The sequence below is a fragment of the Ricinus communis genome, chromosome 9 (assembly GCF_019578655.1).
Source record: "Ricinus communis isolate WT05 ecotype wild-type chromosome 9, ASM1957865v1, whole genome shotgun sequence".
Taxonomy (NCBI): domain Eukaryota; kingdom Viridiplantae; phylum Streptophyta; class Magnoliopsida; order Malpighiales; family Euphorbiaceae; genus Ricinus; species Ricinus communis.
This window is the reverse complement of record NC_063264.1, coordinates 18,146,444-18,166,966: the sequence shown is the minus strand read 5'-3', so window position 1 is coordinate 18,166,966 and position 20,523 is coordinate 18,146,444. Positions and strand designations below refer to the sequence as shown.

Sequence of the window (20,523 nt, the reverse complement as noted above, 5' to 3'; positions counted from 1 at the left end):
TCTCTAATTGTCACAAACACTTGCACCTGCTGTTGGGAAGTAAATGGTCCCAGTTAATCGCCATGCTTGCTGCGCACCATAAAAAGATATGTCCCTTCCTCATAAGAAAAAGTAAACGAAAGATACAATTTCTACACCCTAGAAAATAAAGAAAAAGAGCACAATCCATAAAATCTTTCCTTTTAACACCATGTCTTAAATTAGGCCACATGGTATAGATCAATTAGTGACCATAACCAATATTTCCAGTTAAAACAAAACCAGAGATTTCAACTGTATGTTTTTTTCTGACTCAATCGTTTGCGACCTTTCAATATATGTTTTACACTCACTATAATTTTGTTCATTTGCATCACTTGCAGAATACAATATCTATGCCTAACAACCCTGGTCTCTTTCTAGCAAATTCACAGTTTCTAAATTTTGAAAAGACATAAAGCAGACTGCTAGTAAAGTATCCATAGTGAAATACTAAATAGGCTACATTCATCAGCCATGAATCCCTGATCCTAATCTAGGGAAAGACAATTAGACTGCATTTAAAAGCTAATAACACCTGTTAAACTGAAACCAACTTTGACAATATATTGACATGATATGGAAGCATTAGTATTCAAGAAATCAATATCATCTTCAAATAAGAAATAAATAGTTATCTAAAGATCTACAGCAAAATAATAAACAGAACAGAGAAGGCACCTAACTCTTCTACTCCCTGTTGATTCTGCGTCGCTTTGGCTTCCCTGAGGGACGAGTCTCTACAGCATTTCCTTTATCAAATAATACAAGGCTCTCCACGTAGTTATCAACGAAAGCATGAGCACCTAAATGCTGAAGTGCAATATTCTGAATGCATTGATTTTCTTGATTAATTAAAGCTATTTGCCCACGAAAAAATTTCACCAACAGTTGCCCATTCTTCCTAAACCCCAGCACAGTCGACTTTCCTTTCCTTCGTTTGCCAACCTTTGCATACTCCACCCATGATTCTATCACACCATACTCTTTCATCACCCATATCTGAGAGTTATGAAATTCACGAGGCACACTGCTGAAAATAACTGCAATTGAAGAGTCCCCAAACCTCTTAACATCAACTTCAGTTTCAATAGCGTTTACCAAACTTTCTGGCAATATAATTTCACGAAACACCTCATCTTTAACATCAAATACCAGAATCAAACTCCTAACTCCAACACCCTCCATCCGATAACTCATAATCCAATGGAATGCATTGTTCACATAAACTGGAACAACTCCGTCCTTCATCCTATATGTGATGGGTGCAAGATCAGTGATTATCTTCCAAGAATTTGCGGCCAGTGAGTAAAAGTTCAGCCTTACTCTGAAATTCTAGTCTGTCGCCAGAGACAAACTGAAGCTGCATTATCCTGAACAGCTTGTAGTCATTGGTGCAAGAATCGAAGCTGAAACCGAGCATATCACTGCAGTAGCCATGGAAGGGTGTCGAGGTGAAATTAGGTTGGGGACCTGTAAAGGATTTTCCAAGAGAGGGATTCCAGAGAACGATATTATATCCATACTTGTCATGTAAAACATGTCTATCGTACAATCATACCAGGCCATTACAAGAACCCACTACGCGAAGATACCTGTCTTGGGATGTGAAGGGGAAATGCAGTGGCACATGTTAAAGCTTGTCTTCGAAAATTTTCTGAAATTTAGCTATAATCTAGAAAACATGAAAAAACTGTTTTTTATTTTTATTTAAAAAAAATAGTACAAGTAAATACAAAAATTTATTTTATATTTTTATTTGAAAAATTGTCTAAAAAGCCAACATAATTTTCTATAAATAAAAACATCCTAAAAGTATCAGAGGTTAATGAATGACAAAATTAGGGGTCGATTCTATCCATATAGAGTGTATATATATGAAACCTATATTTAACATTGTTCTTTTTATGCCATATATGACATATATTATATGATTTCTAAATTAATTTTTTTAATTCTTATAAAACTAATATATTTTATTAATATTTTTACTATTTTAAATAGTATTATATTATTATTTTCAATATCTTAATTATGATATTTAATTATTTCATATTCATGTACCTTTTTAAATTTTATATAACCTTCATTTTAAATAATTTTTTTAAATATTGTATACGACATGTAACATCTTAATTATCATATAGTCCTTTTTCTTTAAATTATTCTTTATAATTTTAATTTTTAATTAGATTTCTTTAAATCTTTTCTATTTTCTAATTATCATATATATACTTATTTGCACCTTATATTATTCTTTTCATTCTATTTTACTTATATTCAATCAGAATTACTTTGATATAAATTAGTTTCAAGTAAAAGACTCAATTAATGAAATCCTAAAATCTTGTATTATAATTTTTTAAATATTTTTAATTTTTAATTTAATCTAAAAGGCATTTAAAATTTATTTTCTAATAGTATTTAAATACTTACGGTAAATAAATGATGGAATTGTTGATTAAAAAAAAAGAATATTATAAAAAGATAAATTACAACTATTTATTAAATTATATTAAAAATTAAAGTATTAAAATAATTAAATGGCCAAAATATAAGTAGTGAAATATGCATTTGGCCAAATAAATTAGATTGCTTTGTTTTAATAACAAATAACCATAGAAAACTCCCACCAACCGACGTTAATTGTCAAAAATTTATGAATTTTGTATTTATTATCAAATCTAAGACGTAATTTTTAAATTTTTAATTTCAACATCATATTTTAATATTAATATTAATTTTAATATTTAATAAAACTATCTGTCAAATCTATTAACTTGACGTGAATTCTGACAACAACAAAAAAAGAACCAAGTGAACATTAGAGTTGTTGATTTGTTCAATTACTAAAATATTAAAATTTATTTTATTTATTTTATTTGCTTAAATGATAATATTTTAATAATGAGAGTTTTGACTTAATTTCTCTTTTTTTATTGTTGTTGCCGAAATTCACGACACGTTAATAAATTTTATTAATAATTTCATGAGAGATTAAAATTAAAATCAATAATAAAGTTTGATACTAAAATTTAAAAACTTAAATAATACATACTAAATTTAATAATAAGTGAGCCAGTATAAAAAGTGGGATTTTAGAGAGAAGTCTTCTTTCTGTTTTCTTTCTCAACTAACCTTTGACAAATGTACAAGTGGTATCGTTTGATCATTATTTATGAGAGTTGATTTGCCTGATACTTTCTTGGAAAGTGATGCGAGAGTTGCTTTTCTTTTCTTTTATTTCTCTTCTTTTCTCTTATCCCTTCTGTTCATATCATTTGGAGGACTTCGTCTTGGAGGCCGGGGTAATGTTAGTTATATTTCTCAGCTAGAAAATTTTGGCTTCTTGCTCTTCTTATTTGTTCCTTTTGACTTATTTCAGATCATGTGGTTTTCATGCATATTTGTTTGAGATTTTCATCATGAAAAGGGCATGGGATGCGATCTTTTCAGGTTAGAAAATTTTGGCTTCTTGCTCTTCTTATTTGTTCCTTTTGACTTATTTCAGATCATGTGGTTTTCATGCATATTTGTTTGAGATTTTCATCATGAAAAGGGCATGGGATGCGATCTTTTCAGGTTAGTGTCTCGGTAAATTTCGTTTTGCTTACAGGTTTTTGGAGTTCCACCATGAAAAGAAAATACATGTTCACATTCATTGCGATCCTTAATTGTTAAAATTATTTGTTTTAAGGGTTGAAACCACTTGGCAAGCTGTTAATATTTTCCTAAGCTCTTAATATTTTCAAGCTGTAACAATATACATTGAAAAATTAATGGAGGGCCAAAAGCAACTGCTGCTGAATAGTTCGGACTTCAGTTTCTGACAAACTTTGAAAAACTATGAATTTCCAATTGCAAAATAATGAATTCCAGACATGCAAATTAGTTGGACAACACAGAGAATGTAACGTCGTGCTATTTTTGTTTTAGGCATGGGAACGGTGGCAAAGGGGCTAGAGATAGGAGGAAAAGCTGAAGCATTAATGGATAACGTTGTGAGCGAGGACGATATGCAAACTCTCAGACGTAAGTTGCAACAATTGGAAAGCATTAAAGCTGATAAAGTGGAAGAATTACAAACAGCAGTGTTGCAGACTGCCAAGAAACCGATGAATGAACTTCAAATTTGGTCGAGGAATATATCAATGGCGAAAGTTAAAGTTCAGAACATGGAACAAGAAGTGAAACAAGGTGGGTTGAGTGGCAAACTATTAGGAAAGCGTGTAAAGAAAATGATGGAAGAAATGAAAGAGCTAATTGATCAGAATGCTAGATTTCAAGGACGTCTTGTAAGTGATGCAGGTGATAATAGTAGAGTTGCATTGTTGGCCCCAAAATTAGTTTGCCAAGCATTTGAAATAAACAAGGAGAAGATATGGCAGTATTTAGAGGAGGGTGAGGGCTTTTGCATTGGTATTTGGGGGATGGGAGGAGTGGGAAAAACCACGCTTTTGACATATATCTACAATGAGCTCCTCCGAAAACAGAAGAATGTTTATTGGATCACTGTATCACAAGACTTCAGTGTAAGGAAATTGCAGAATCATATTGCCAAAGCTATTGATCGTGATATTTCCATAGAAGATGACGAGAAGAAAAGGGCTGCGTTGCTCTGGAATGCACTGAGTAATAAACAAAAATTTGTTCTCATTCTAGATGATTTGTGGGAAAATTTTTCTCTAGAGAATGTGGGTATACCTATCTCCAAAGAAAACGGATGCAAGTTGATCTTTACAAGTCGTTCATTAGAAGTTTGTAACAAGATGGATTGCCGGAGGAAGATCAAAGTGGAGCCTCTTTCTGAAGAAGAAGCTTGGAATTTGTTCCAAGAGAAACTTGGTGAAAAAATCCTCGATGATGGTAGCGAGATCGCAAAATCTATTGCAAAGAGATGTGCTGGTTTACCTCTTGGAATTATAACTATGGCTAGCAGCATGAAGGGAGTGGATGATTTAAGTGAATGGAGGAACACATTGAGGATTTTGGAAGATTCAAAAGTTGGAGAAGGTGATAACGAATTCGAGGTATTCCGAATACTGAAATTTAGCTACGATCGCTTAGGAAATTCAGCATTGCAAAAGTGCTACTTATATTGTGCATTATATCCCGAAGATCGTAAGATTAGAAGAGTGGAGCTGATAGACTATTTGATTGCTGAGGGAGTAATAGAAGAGAAAAGCAGACAAGCAGAATTTGACAAGGGACATACCATGCTCAATAAACTTGAAAAGGTTTGCTTGTTGGAACCTGTTTGTGACAATCAAAACTACAGATGTGTGAAGATGCATGACTTGATTAGGCATATGGCCATTCAATTAATGAAAGCAGACATAGTGGTTTGTGCAAAGTCAAGAGCACTAGATTGCAAAAGTTGGACAGCTGAACTTGTAAGAATTTCATCAATGTATAGTGGCATAAAAGAAATTCCTTCTAACCATTCACCACCATGTCCTAAAGTTTCTGTCCTATTGTTGCCCGGCAGTTATTTGCGATGGATTCCAGATCCTTTCTTTGAGCAATTGCATGGGCTCAAGATTCTTGATCTTTCAAATTCAGTATTTATTGAAGAATTGCCTACTTCGGTTTCTAACCTATGCAATCTTAGTACATTATTACTCAAACGTTGCTATGGGCTAAGGCGTGTGCCATCATTAGCAAAGCTCAAATCACTGAAAAAGTTGGATCTCAATTTTAGTGGAGTTGAAGAAGTGCCTCAAGACATGGAATTCCTCTCCAATCTTAAGCACCTAGGTCTTTTTGGAACGTTCATAAAGGAGTTCCCACCTGGCATATTACCGAAGCTTTCTCGTCTGCAAGTCCTCCTACTTGACCCAAGATTACCGGTTAAAGGAGTGGAAGTGGCATCCTTGAGAAATTTGGAAACTTTGTGCTGCTGTTTATGTGATTTTAACGAGTTCAACACATATTTCCAATCTTCAAAAGAGCGTCCTGGGCTAGCATTAAGAGACAAAGGCTTTTGGATTCATCAGCTGAAGGATTATTTTGTTTGGGTAGGAAAGGAATCTAATGACCTTCCAAAAATGAAAGACAAGATTTTTAATTTTGAGGAAGAACTAGAGTTTGTGCTTGGTAAGAGAGCAGTTTTGGGTAATTATAGTGTCATGAGAGGAGAAGGTTCTCCAAAGGAGTTCAAAATGATTGAAATTCAATCTTACCACACAGGATGGCTGTGCTTGGAAAATGAATCTCCATGGAAGAAGTTGGAGATTTTGAATTGTGTTGGAATTGAATCCTTGTTTCCATTGTGCTCCTCTTCTGTACTTCAAACCCTTGAAAAGATACAAATCAGGCATTCGATGAACTTACATGTACTCTTTAATATAGCTCCACCAGCTGCAACAGTACGTAATGGTACCTTTTCCCTTCTTAAAACATTTGAGATTTATGGTTGCCCAAGCATGAAGAAGCTGTTCCCTCATGGCTTGATGGCAAACCTTAAAAACCTGTCACAAATTTATGTTAGGTATTGTGAGAATATGGAGGAACTGATAGCAATAGAAGAAGAACAAGAAAGCCATCAGAGCAATGCCAGTAATTCATACACAATCCCAGAATTACGTTCTTTCAAGTTGGAACAATTACCAGAGCTGAAGAGCATTTGTAGCAGACAAATGATTTGCAATCATCTCCAATATCTTTGGATAATAAATTGTCCAAAGCTAAAACGAATACCAATATCTCTTGTCCTGCTGGAGAATCATCAAATAGCTCCTCTCCCTTCTCTTCAAGAAATCATAGTAAGCCCCCCAGAATGGTGGGAGATGGCCGAGGTGGATCATCCTAACGCTAAGAATATCCTCTCACCCCTCGTCTTATTCTAGCAGCAAGCCTTCATCATTAAATCTTCAGCTTTTCTTTTTTTTGTCATTTAACACAAACCATCTTAATATTTCTTATTTTTCTTCACTTTGCAAGACCGACATTAAAAGCATACAGAGCGTTGTCGTAAATGATTAGGTTATTAATGAATGCATTAGGAAATGCATACAGAAACCATCTTGGGCGAACTAGTAAATGCAGTAGGCAGGGCCACATCAACCTTACGAGAAATATTTTACCTGTAATTCTGCAATTCTCCTTGCTTGCTTATCACCTGTATTTTCTAATATTATATTTTTTTGGGGTAAAATTTTTAAAGTAGTATTTTGTGACCCATTAAAAATCTACATGATACGCTCTAAATACATTTACATTAAAAAATTTATATACTTCTTCAAATGCTTGTTCTGTAATGACAGATTGCCCACTACTTGAGTTATATTTGAGCTAGAGCTATTAAAGTAAATTAACGAGTAGAGTGCGAGTAATAACACTTAATGTGATAAACTTATGACTGTAATTAGTTTTAAAAATATTATCATATCCTTTAAAATTCAACGAATTTATATGATTGCTCTACAAAAAATTGAGTCTAATTAAGCTTATTCAAGCAATATAAATCTGTGCTATCAAAAATATTTTACTGAATTCGAGGCTTAATTGTTGAGAAAAATAAGTCGAGAAACATTTGATATATATATATATATGTAATTGTGTTTGTATCTTTTTAACAAAAATAACTAACTAAAATAATATCTCTTATACTGTTATTTATTGTTTTTCTTCAGCCTATTTATTTTTATAAAAAATTCAATCATATTTTTTGAAACAAAAAAATACAATTAAAAAATCAAATTGCCTCTATTTCAATGCATCATTCAACACTTCTTTTTTACCCGTAGAAAACAACACATATGGGTCTCTATTATTTTCTCATTCTAGAAAGTTCCTTCCTTTTGCAATTATTAGTACCCTCTCGTTAGGGTTTCAGTGGGGCAGCTTCTCATGGCGTTACCCATAGATATTTTGCTTTCTATGTGTTTGTTTTGTATATTTTGGTTGTGATTTTAATTTTATCATAATGGCAGTCTTTATTTCTAGTTCTTGTGTTGTCTATGGTAAACTGGTTCTTTATTTTATGGCTACATCCAGTTGGCCTCAGCCTGGTACGGCTTCATCCAAAACCTTCAAGAGCAGTTGTCCTATGAAATTCTTTTACTCAACGGTAACTATGGATTAAAGAAAGACTGCTGGTGGAATGATCGAAATCAAAGATCGTTGAAGTCGCTGTCAGTTTTGACTAGAGTTACACCACCTATGAAGGGAGGCTCTTATATTACTATCATAAAAATATGTACCAGCGAAAGCAAGCTTTTCTGTTCCTCTCATCCCCTGTAGTTGATGAAGAGTTTTCCAGTAGTTAGGTGGTGTTGGCTAACAAATCCCCGGGGTAGAGTGTTCTCTTTTGGCCTAAGCCCCTGATTCGAGCAGCATTGCCTCTTTGAGCACGAGCGTTAGGTTCCTGCATATCGAACAAGATATCTCAGAGGCATTTTCATTATTTTTCATGTCCTATACACCTGTGGGCTATGTTTTATCTGGGCTTTATGCCTAGTTATTTGGTTGTTACATATGAATTTCTAAACCCTTTTAAAGTGCAGTATTTCTCAGCTTTAGCCCTTTATTGTATGCAGTTACTTTATATCACTCATACTTTGTTAGGCTGTTGGCCCTTTTCAATGTTAGCTTATTTTCTTTCGCCAAAAGAAAAAAAGAAATAATAATAAAATATCTACTAAAAATAACGTAATCAACATTAAAAATTACAATAAGAAATATAAGACTAAAAATAAAAAGGACTTTTACACATGCAGGAAAGCGGCCGCAACAATTTTTTTACTATTTCTTTTTCCAAAAACAATTTATACATATACTTAGAACTGTAATATGGCATCATTTGATATTTAATTGATATTTTTTTAGTATATTTTTATTATCGTGATTTTTTTAGTTTTATTTTAATTATATTTTTATATATTATAAATTTTATTTTATATATTTTTAGTATATTATGGTATTTTTTTGAAACACACATCTTCATCTTCATGTCATTAAAACACACTATTTGCTATAAAAATATAACATATGAAATAAAAACGATAAATCTACCTTATTTGGTTGATTTTACAGTAATATAAGTTAAAATAATATCCTTTAAGTATCTTTTAGATATAATTTTAATATCTTTTTTCAGATGAAATTCTAAAAAGAAAATTTTATAATAATACAAATTAAAATAATAAACTTTGGTATCTTTTAAGTATATTTTAGTATATTGTTTCTGACAAAATTTTCAAAAAATATAAAAATATAAAAAAATTAAATTTATAATGATACAAATGAAAAATAATATTCTTTTAATATCTTTTAAGTATATTCTTTTGAATGAAACTCTAAAAGAAGATTTATAATAATTGTGGGCGGCGGTTTCGGACGCGTACCAAAGTGTCTTTAGCGACTACGATATTGTAAGATTTTTAACCTAATCGGGAACACGCTAACTAGTCACTGAGAATAGCGCGAAGATTGGAGTCGCCACCGGAGTAATCACTGGGACACTTTTATTATGAGTGGCGTTTCTTAGATTCCATAAGGAAGCTTACGCCACAGAGTCTAGAGATAGATCTAAAAGCTAACTTCCTTATTTGTGTATATTAGTCTTTAATTTTATTGTTTAACAAATTATTCTCTATAAATGCAAGCAATTTATACAAAGACATACCAAATAACACACATAATATACCTAAGTCTAGCTCATTTTTATCAAGCTTAGCCTGTATTGGAATAGTTAGTCTAATTTACTAGTCAATTATGCATGTAGCCCACCCAGTCTAGCTCAATTATATGTTATGCTTTTGATTTTCAGCTTTTAGACCTAATTAATATACTACTTATTATGAGAAGACTCATTCATTCCGAACCTAATTCTAATTAAGCCCAAGCCCTAACTAAGCATGCCAAAAGCCCGCTGAGTCTACTTAGATTTTAGGGTTTTAGACCTAGTTAATGTTGATTAATCTATTAGACTACAATATTCATGTTGGATCTTTCTAAGTCTGTGTGGCCCATTTTAATTAATCAATCATATAATACATATTTAATTAATCATACAGTAAGCAATAACAAACAAAATAAAGGCAGAAATTAAAACATAATTATTACAGCTCGGCCTACAACTATGATTGCTAAAAAGAAAAAAACCTAAAAACTATACAAAAGCCGAAATACATCAAACATCGTCCAAAAAAATAGAGGCTGGGCTTTAACAACCAATAGCTCTACACTGAGCCGATCGGCTCTAAGGTTCCAAGTTGGTTTTCATCGATTTGTTAGTACATTTTAGTATCCATAGAGCCGAATTTTACATGCACAGATAATAAGATTAATTAGAATATGAAACAAAATGAAATAAAAAAATTAAAATAAAAACAATAGAAGTTCAATTGAACGATTAAAACCCTAAAACTAATAAAAATCCTAAAAATTAAAAGTGCAGTAAACTAACAAATGGCAGATCAATCATGCATTCATATTAAACATATTTAATCACCTAATCATAATAGAAAAGGATCTAAATATTAATCCAATGACGTGTTTCTAATTAGATCTAAAACCCTAATTGGCAAAATATCAAATTTTAAAATCCTAGAGTTCTTATTATCATATTCAAAATTCAATAATCATATAAATTTTTAAAAATCCTAATCTAATCATATTGATCATAAATCACAATCCTAATCATGTTTCTAAAAATAAATAACAAAAAAAAATACAAAAAGGAACGAAGGGATCGATTTTATGATGATTGTGAATGCATGATTAAAGGAGCTCTCAAGTTGTCACCATAGTTGGTAGATCTGTGAGTCTCAGGTGATAAAGATGCAATTGAGTCAAAGACCGAATAGGAATCTAATGCTGGATTTTATGTAGAGGAATCTTCAGTCGATTTAGAAAACATGTTTTCAAAAGCGGGCTCTTTCTTTAGTGGCTTGTTTCTAAAAACTGATCTTTCTTAGTGGTTTGAGTCTTTTGTTGTCAAACAAGAACGACAGTCCTTTTCTTTCTTTTTTCTCTAGATTTTCTCTCTGTGTTTTCTTTCTCAATGTTATTTAAGTATCAATATCTCCTACTGCTAAGTTTCAGCTCTGGATTGTTCTTTCTAAATCCTAATCACCTCTTTCTATTTATAGAGGTAGGGTTTTAAGGGAAACACTAAGAGAGGCAATAGATTTTAGGATTATATCGATAAATATCCAATTTTATTTTTAAAATTTAAATAATTATTGATAAAAATAATGATTATTGTTAAGAAAACTTTCTAGAATATGTATTTGGATGTAAAATCGTCGCAAAAAAAAACGATATCGAATAGAGTTTATTGGCTCTATGTAGAGAAAGTTTTAAATTTTACAATTAGGTCCATGAACTTATGAAAACTACTTTGTTTTGACCTTGAAGCTTTATTTTTCTTGACAATTGTCCAAATTGATTTTAAAAAGGTAATTTCAGCTGGATAAACCTCGACCCTAGCTTCGGATTCGCATGTCCTTTACCTCCTAAGACCCGAGAAGGCAGTAACTTTCATCATATAGGGTTTTCTATTTTTTTTTCTCGATATCTAGATTCGAAAAAGAGGTGGTGACAATAATACGAGTTAAAATAAATCAACTTTAGATATCTTTTGGAAATACTTTTAATATCATTTTTTGATAAAATTCTGAAAAAATAAAAATAAAAATAAAATAAAATCTGACTTCATAATAATACAAATTACAAATATATCATTTCGGAATCTTTTAAGTATACTCTTAATATTTTTTTGACAAAATAATAAAAAATACTGTATAAATAAAAAAACCTTAAAAAAAATTAAAATTTTTTTCGAAAAGACAATGCCCTATCAAATTTCTTCAAAAGAAAAGTATATCAAAAGGGTAATATTAATGAATAATTACAGTTTTAGTATCTGAACTTGTTAAGAAATAACAATCTAGTGGTTGGATTTTTAAAACTAACAATTGAGTGTAGTGATAGGTCATAAATAGTTATATTTATTGTGTTTAATTCCCTTGCGATTTGATTGAATAATGTACTTAATTATGGAAATTCTGTTTATTCTGACTTAGGTGATGAAATATCAAGGATGGAGCAAAATCCAGCCTGAAGACATGTTTTAAGTCATCATTTGTCAAAAACCAAGTCTTTTGAAGGAGGTGCAGAAATCTGCACAGACGATCACTCTCGACAAGGCGTGACCACGCCTTATGAGCTCCGAGAAATGCATGCGGAAGACTCATCGGCAAGGCGTGACCACGCCTTCGCGTCCAATGAAATGCTAAAAGATATGAAAGAGAGCTTCGAAATTTTCAGAGATTAATTTGTGGTGGACCTATCCTTAGTTAATTTCCTTTATTTTTGGAAATGTTAGATTAATAGAACTTTCTTCCATGTATTTAGGGTTTTAATTTATTTAGATCACTCTTAATCTTATCCTTCCTTATAGGGATAAGATTAAATAGGAAGCATATTTCTTTTTTATAAGGATTCTACTATTAGGGTTTAGAGTTTTACTTCCTATATAAGGACGGCTGGAAGTACCTTTAGAAATTCATATTCTTATTCTTCTTCTACTCGCTACAATTCTTGTGAATTCTTACTCCACCATGAGTGGCTAAGTTTTTAGTTTCTAATTCAAGAGTGAATAAATTTCAATTGTGATTTTGTGAGACTTTGTGCTTAACAGAATTCTTCTTTAATTCAAGTATTCTTTATTTCTTGTTCTTATTATTTATGAATTATTGATATTGATTGAACTGACGACTCAACTTTGATATTGAGTTTGTGATCCGTAATTGTCATGAACAATTCACAAGTAGCAAGGAGCTGGCTCATGTGTGTGTGTGATTACGGCTTATTCAAATTACATAGCTTGCATGATAGGCTCTAGGGAAATAAAGGAATAAGGTTATTTCAATTGTAGTTATCTCAATTAAATTAATGTTGGTTTAGTCATTCTCATTATTCTTAATGCTATCATTAAGTTGATATGGAACGCTATCGTGCCCAGTTGACTAATGATAAGTCTTGATTTGGAAGTTGGGTTTGAGTCAATTGTATTAGGAGAATTACACTTATTGCGCCTTTTTCGAATAAGTAGACTAAGTACTTGAATAGAAAAATTGATATTTTAGCCTATGATCATGATTACAATTGGATAGAATTAGCACCCTTGAATTGGAAATTTGTTAAGATTGATTTTTATTTACTTTAATATTCAACCTTCATTATTTTCTACTTATTTATAATTTTGATTCAAACATTCAAACCCCCCCCCCCCCCCCCCCCTTTATTTTACTTTGAGAAGCTATCCACATTGGTTCTCTTGGGATTCGACCTGGTTTCACTATTTCTACAAGTTAGTTTAGAAAAATCAGTAATTTATTTTGAAGGGCTTCGACAACCCGTTCAAATTTGGCGCCGTTGCCGGGGAGCCTATTTTAGTTTCTCATTGTTTAAATTTTTTGTTTATGACTCGTTCTTCTCAAGATATTGATTTGCAGTTTAATCCTGAAATTAAGAAGACAGTGCGTCGATTAAGAAAGGAGACTAAGCAAAGAAAAAGTTGTCTCATAGAAGAGTTGGAGATAGATTTGGCTATTGGTGACACGTCTATCTTTCAAGAAGTTACAGAAAACATGGCGAACAGAACTCTCAAAGAGCTAACTGCACCGGATTTAAATCAACAACCTTTATGCATTACATTTCCTAATATTGCAGTTGATTTTGAATTAAAATCTGGTTTAATTCACTTACTCCTTTCTTTACGTGGATATGCAGGTGAAGATCCTCATAAACACTTGAAAGAATTCTATATTGTATACTCCGGAATGAAACCACATGGTGTGACCGAAGAGCAAATAAATCTTAGAGCTTTTCCCTTTTCTTTGAAGGATAAAGCAAAGGATTGGCTCTATTATCTACCTTCCGGTTCAATAACAATATGGAACGAGATGAAAAGATTATTCTTAGATAAGTTTTTCCCTGCAACAAGAGCTGCCAGCATCAGAAAAGAAATTTGTGGCATAACATAGTTCACTGGAGAAACGTTGTATGAGTATTGGGAAAGGTTCAAGCAACTGTGTGCTAAATGCCCACATCATCAAATCTCTCCGCAACTCCTAATCCAATATTTCTATGAAGGATTATTGCCAAAGGATAAGAGCATGATTAATGCAGCAAGTGGTGGAGCTTTGGTAGATAAGACGCCTGAAGAAGCCAAGCAATTAATTTCAAACATGGCCGAAAATTCTCAGCAATTTGGTACAAGGGATGATGGAGCTACAAGGTGAGTTAATGAGGTAAGCACTAAAAGTCTTGAAAATCAAATTTCTGATTTAACTGCTTTGGTTCGTCAAATGGCTGTAAGGCAATTACAAATGGCAAAAGTCTGTAGAATATGTTCGTTGCAAGGACATCCCACCGATATATGTCCAACATTGCAACAAGACTCCATGCAAGAAGCTAATGCTCTAGTCGGATTTACTGGTCAATCTCAAAGGAAGTATGACCCCTTTTCTAATCATTACAATCTTGGATGGAGAGATCACCCGAATTTGAGCTATGGGAACCAAGGAGGACAACAAAAGTATCCTTTCCAGAATTTCAATAGACAACCTCAAGCTTCAAATTCAGGTATGTCTTTGGAAGATATTGTTCAAAATCTTGCTAACAATGCTCTTCAATTTCAACAGGAAACAAGGTCAAGCATTCAGAGTTTAGGCAATTAAATTACTCAAATGGCTATGTCGGTTAGTAAATTGGAGGCTCAAAATTCTAGAAAACTACCTTCACAACCAGAGATAAATTCAAAGGAGAATGTTAGTGCAATTTTTCTTAGAAGTGGAAAGGAGATTCCTTCAGGGTCGATTCCACTTAAGAAAAGTGAACCGAGCAAGGAAAAGGAAGAAGAAGAAGCTTCCTCTAAAGCATCACGTGGGGTAAAATTCGATCCTCCTCTATCTCTTTCATCTCACACTCCATTACCTCCTTTTTCTAGCAGATTAGCTAAGCCAAAATAAGATGAGCAAGAAAAGGAGATCCTGGATACATTTAGGAAGGTGGAGATAAAAATTCCATTATTGGATGCTATCAAGCAAATTTCTAAATATGCAAAGTTCTTGAAGGAATTATGCACAAACAAAAGAAGGATGAAGGAAAAGGAGAAAGTGGTGGTAAGTAAGAATGTGTCGGCCATCTTGCAAAAGAATATGCCCGAAAATACAAGGATCCAGGTATATTTTCATTACCTTGTGTTATTGGTAATACGAGAATTGAGCATGCCATGTTAGATTTAGGAGCTTCCATTAATGTCATGCCATTTTCTATCTATCAAGAATTGAAACTAAATAACTTGCAAAAGACTGGTGTAATGATTCAATTAGCTGATCATTCTTATGTTCATCCCCTTGGAGTTGTTGAAGATGTTTTAGTGCATGTTAATAAGCTAATATTTCCTGTCGACTTTTACATTTTGGAAATGGATGGTAATTCCTCATTAAAATCAGCTTCGATTTTATTAGGACGACCATTCATGAAAACTGCTAAGACAAAGATTAATGTAGATGAGGGTACTCTCTCCGTAGAGTTTGATGGAGAGATTATTAAATTTAATATTTTTGATGCAATGAAATATCCTAATAATTTACATTATCTTTGCTATATTGATGTAATTAATCCAATTGTGTAGGAAGTATTTACAAAAGAAAATGTTAGTGATGAGCAAGAATTAGATGCATAATCTAATTTAGAAGTGGAAATTAGAAGCTTGGATTCGGATAAAATTTTTAAACTGAATGGTCATAGATTGAAGATCTTCCATGAGGGTGAAATTGCTTTATGTCTCATTAGTTTTCCTTCGGATCACCCCACTTATTTTGATGACTCAAATATTTTATTATTCCGTCGAGCATAACGACGTTAAACAATTGCACTATTGGGAGGCAACCCAAATACTTGCTTTATTTTTATTTTTTTATTTTTATTATTTTTTTATTTCACTTAGTTTATTTTGTTTTTAGTTTTTAGTTTTTAATTTTTTTTATAAAAAAAAGAAAAAGAAAATTCAATTTTCTTTTTTTTTCTGGCAGGAGACTAATTTCTATAAGGCGTGACCACGCCTTGTTTCAAGCTGTCTTCTGTTTCGTTTTGAAAAACTGCACCTCAAAATTATAGAAGCTCGCTTCTTACAAGGCATGACCACGCCTTGTTTCAAGCTGTCTTCTGTTTCGTTTTGAAAAACTGCACCTCAAAATTACAGAAGCTCGCTTCTTACAAGGCGTGACCACGCCTTGTTTCAAGTTGTCTTCTGTTTTGTTTTGAAAAACTACACCTCAAAATTACAGAAGCTCGCTTCTTATAAGGCATGACCACGCCTTACTTTAAACTACTCTTTTATTATTATTATTATTATTATTATTATTTTGTTTATTTTCTTTTTTTGTTGTTCTTTTTGTTTTTTTATTATTTTTTATTATTTTTATTTAATTTATTTAATTTTTTATTTAATTTAATTTTAAATTTATTATTATTATTATTATTATTATTTATTTTTGTGCTTAAAAAAAAGAGAGAGAAAAGAAAAGAGAACGTTTTATTTTGCCATAGCCACCAACGTTTTATTTTCTTTTGCAGCAGCCATCACCAAAACTTTCTATCTTCACTGGGCGGTTCTACCTCCTTGCCCACCATCACCACTCACTATTCAGTCCGAGTTGCTCGCAAATCAGGGGAATTTCTTTTTTTTTTTTATTTCTTTTGTGAGCCATTTTCTTTTTGATACATTGAGGACAATGTATAGTTTAGGTGTGGGGGAGGAATATGATAATTACATGATTTCCTTTTCTTTTTGAAAATATTTTTTTTATGCTTATAATTAGTTATGCTTTAATTCATATGTGCTAATTCTTCTTTTGCAACCTTGAATTTTGTTTTGATAACCTAGAATACCATGTAAGTTAGATATACATTTTTGGTTTGAGTTTTAATGCATGAAAGAGATAAGCATGATTATTATTTCTTTAAAATTATCTGATTGTATCTCATTAGTTTATTGATTGAAAAATGCACAAGACTTGATACAAATTTGAACATTCAAGTGAGCTCTTGAGCCAAAGAGCAATTCATTATATTTTGCTCTAATTTTTTTGTTGAGTGTTATCAAACTTAGTATGATTATTCTAGAACTTGCTTGTAAATGCATGTTGAGACCACATCTTTGGATTGATGCTTTAATATGATAAGGGCAATTATGATTAACCTATTCTTTGACTCTTAAAAAACCTACCTTGTTGATTTTCCTTTTAGTTAGCCACTTTGAGCCTATTTTCCATTTTCTTTTTAACACATGTTGTTTAACCCAAGACCTTTCGTTTGCTACCTCTATTTTTCTACCCTTATCAAGATAAGAAGGGAAGTGTTGCATGGTATAAATGAAACAAAAAAAGAAGAGAAAAAAAAAAGAAACAGAGAAAAAAAAAGAAAAGGAAGAAAAAGAGGAAAAGAAAGTTGATATCTATTCCTTTCATGAAGAGGATAATTGAAGAAGTATTCATCAAATATACTGAATTAAATTGTTACTCCTCACAAGTTCTCATATAAAATGTGGGAATAAATATCAACTTTCGAAATTTTTTGTAGTAAGTTTCATGGACGTGGCATAAGTTATCATGCAAGAATCTAATCTTTTTGTCTTGATTATAAAACATTTCAGCTATTCCTTTATCACACCCTTTCCTAAGCCCCATTACAACCCTTGTAAAGTCCTTTTGATTTTTGCATCTAATTCATGTATAGTGGTGGAGACTTGATTCATTAGCAAGCTTATGGTAATAACATGCTATGTTTTGATTTCGAGAGTAAATGCACCCTAAACGCTTTAAGAGTATTGAGTGAAACCATGTAAGGGTGTTAAGTCTCGTTGCTTTGATTTTGATGAATTATTGAGATACCTGTTCTTTTTACAAAATTTATCCTATGAGTGTTAATCTCTTGATTGTCATTATTATTCAGCTCATTAATGTATGTTTAATTTATTTGGTATTTGAGGAGATTAAAAGAGATGAAAGGAAGGTTAAAAGGAGAATTGGTATGTTGAATTGAGATATGCTTGAGGACAAATATAAATTAGGTGTGAGAGAATTTGATAGGTCATAAATAGTTATATTTATTGTGTTTAATTCCCTTGCGATTTGATTGAATAATGTACTTAATTATGGAAATTCTGTTTATTCTGACTTAGGTGATGAAATATCAAGGATGGAGCAAAATCCAGCCTGAAGACATGTTTTAAGTCATCATTTGTCAAAAACCAAGTCTTTTGAAGGAGGTGCAGAAATCTGCACAGACGATCACTCTCGACAAGGCGTGACCACGCCTTACAGCCCATGAGCTCCGCAGAAATCTGTGCAGAAGACTACTGTCAACAAGGCGTGACCACGCCTTGCGTCCCATGAGCTGCTAAAAGATATGAAAGAGAGCTTCGAAATTTTCAGAGATTAATTTGTGGTGGACCTATCCTTAGTTAATTTCCTTTATTTTTGGAAATGTTAGATTAATAGAACTTTCTTCCATGTATTTAGGGTTTTAATTTATTTAGATCACTTTTAATCTTATCCTTCCTTATAGGGATAAGATTAAATAGGATGCATATTTCTTTTTTATAAGGATTCTACTATTAGGGTTTAGAGTTTTACTTCCTATATAAGGACGGCTGGAAGTACATTTAGAAATTCATATTCTTATTATTCTTCTACTCTCTACAGTTCTTGTGAATTCTTACTCCACCATGAGTGGCTAAGTTTTTAGTTTCTAATTCAAGAGTGAATAAATTCTAATTGTGATTTTGTGAGGCTTTATGCTTAACAGAATTCTTCTTTAATTCAAGTATTCTTTATTTCTTGTTCTTATTATTTATGAATTATTGATATTGATTGAACTGACGACTCAACTTTGATATTGATTTTTCTATTGCTAAACTTTGAGTTTATGATCGGTAATTGTCATGAACGATTGACACAAGTAGCAAGGAGCTGGCTCATGTGTGTGTGATTACGGCTTATTCGAATTACATAGCTTGCATGATAGGTTCTAGGGAAATAAAAGAACAAGGTTATTTCAATTGCAGTTATCTCAATTAAATTAATGTTGGTTTAGTCATTCTCATTATTCTTAATGCTATCATTAAGTTGATATGGAACGCTATCGTACCTAGTTGACTAATGATAAGTCTTGATTTGGATGTTGGGTTTGAGTCAATTGCATTAAGAGAATTACACTTATTACGGCTTTTTCGAATAAGTAGAATAAGTACTTGAATAGAAGAATTGATATTTTAGCATATAATCATGATTACAATTGGATAGAATTAGCACTCTTGAATTGGAAATTTGTTAAGATTGATTTTTATTTACTTTAATATTCAGCCTTCATTATTTTCTGCTTATTTATAATTTTGATTCAAAAATTCAAAAACCCCCCTTTTATTTTACTTTGAGAAGCTATCCACATTGGTTCCCTTGGGATTCGACTTAGTTTCACTATTTCTACAAGTTAGTTTAGGAAAATCAGTAATTTATTTTGAAGGGCTTCGACAACCCGTTCATGTAGCAACCTGTAAAAAAATAAGAAGTGGTATTTTTAGCAGGTGATTTTCAAGTTTTTTTTTTTAATTTTACAGATATAAAAGAGAGAGCAAAAATTGTTGAATACATCAAAAAATAAAATGGATTCATTAGTGAGATAGCCTTAGGGTAACTTAAATTTATCTTATATAACTCTCTTTTTCTAACTTCTATGAGTCCTCAATTTAGTAGTTTTAATTCTTAATCTCCAATTCATAAATTCTAATATTTATTACGCTATAAAACTCTAATAACTTGATAAAAATACGTGTATATAATAGGCAAGTTTATCATTTTATTATTCTTACAACACAATTTACCATATATCTCTTATTTTTCATCTAAAAAAAATCTACATTGGTATTTATAATGTATTATCTACTAAAAATACTATTTTATTATTTTTTTTATAGATTGCCATATTTAATTGTTAGTTTTAAAAGTTCAAACCACTCGATTGTCATTTTTTGACAAATTTAGACACCAAAAGTAAAATTATCTTTAATATTAAAGAAATTTCTGACGAAACAAGTCACCATCACTTAGAAACATCAAATTACCCCAAGGAAAAAATAAAGAGAAAATTTCACTAAATATGGTAATTTTTTAAAAAAAGTTTCATTTTTTACTGTAGCTTTTTCTTTCCTTTTTACTCTTGGATCGGTCTTGAAGGTATTTGAGCATTAGACCAGCTAGATGTAGGCAAAGAAGAAGTTCTAAGCTGAACCGGTTTGCCAACTAGTTCTAAGGCTGGGATTGAACCAGTGCCGGTTGAGCCTTAAAGAAAGAACTCAAGCTTTTGTTGTTGACTGGCTCCACAATTGATTCTTGTCGACACACTGAACCGGCGCTAGTTGGGAGATGGTATTGGGTACTGTTGCTAACCGGTTCCTCGATCGATTCATCACTTTAAGTGTCCCAG

General features: G+C 32.0%; 2 protein-coding genes across 3 annotated transcripts; one reads left to right on the top strand and one right to left on the bottom strand.

Annotated features, from left to right (window-relative positions):
• Positions 1-708: 708 nt before the first annotated feature.
• LOC8271131 lies at positions 709-1,519 on the bottom strand. The gene has a single exon (XM_025159298.2). It carries the CDS (start codon positions 1,267-1,269, stop codon positions 709-711), a length of 561 nt encoding a protein of 186 aa, XP_025015066.2. The 5' UTR covers positions 1,270-1,519.
• A 1,716-nt stretch (positions 1,520-3,235) lies between these two features.
• LOC8271134 (probable disease resistance protein At4g27220) lies at positions 3,236-7,068 on the top strand. 2 transcript variants are annotated; one of them, XM_048379068.1, is made up of 3 exons: positions 3,236-3,326; positions 3,404-3,474; positions 3,955-7,068. In XM_048379068.1, the coding sequence occupies exons 2-3, from the start codon at positions 3,444-3,446 to the stop codon at positions 6,864-6,866; spliced, it is 2,943 nt and encodes a 980-aa protein (XP_048235025.1). In that variant the 5' UTR covers positions 3,236-3,326; positions 3,404-3,443; the 3' UTR covers positions 6,867-7,068. The 2 variants fall into 2 exon arrangements, with proteins under 2 accessions (XP_048235025.1, XP_002530179.2); XM_002530133.4 differs by lacking the exons at positions 3,236-3,326; positions 3,404-3,474 and adding an exon at positions 3,484-3,600.
• Positions 7,069-20,523: the final 13,455 nt, after the last annotated feature.

Coding starts and splice junctions, on each gene's coding strand:
- LOC8271131 (XM_025159298.2), bottom strand. CDS start 1,269: ATGAAGGACGGAGTTGTTCCAGTTTATGTGAACAATGCATTCCATTGG.
- LOC8271134 (XM_048379068.1), top strand. CDS start 3,444: ATGAAAAGGGCATGGGATGCGATCTTTTCAG. Junction 3,475..3,954: donor ATGGGATGCGATCTTTTCAG/GTTAGAAAATTT, acceptor TTTTTGTTTTAG/GCATGGGAACGGTGGCAAAG.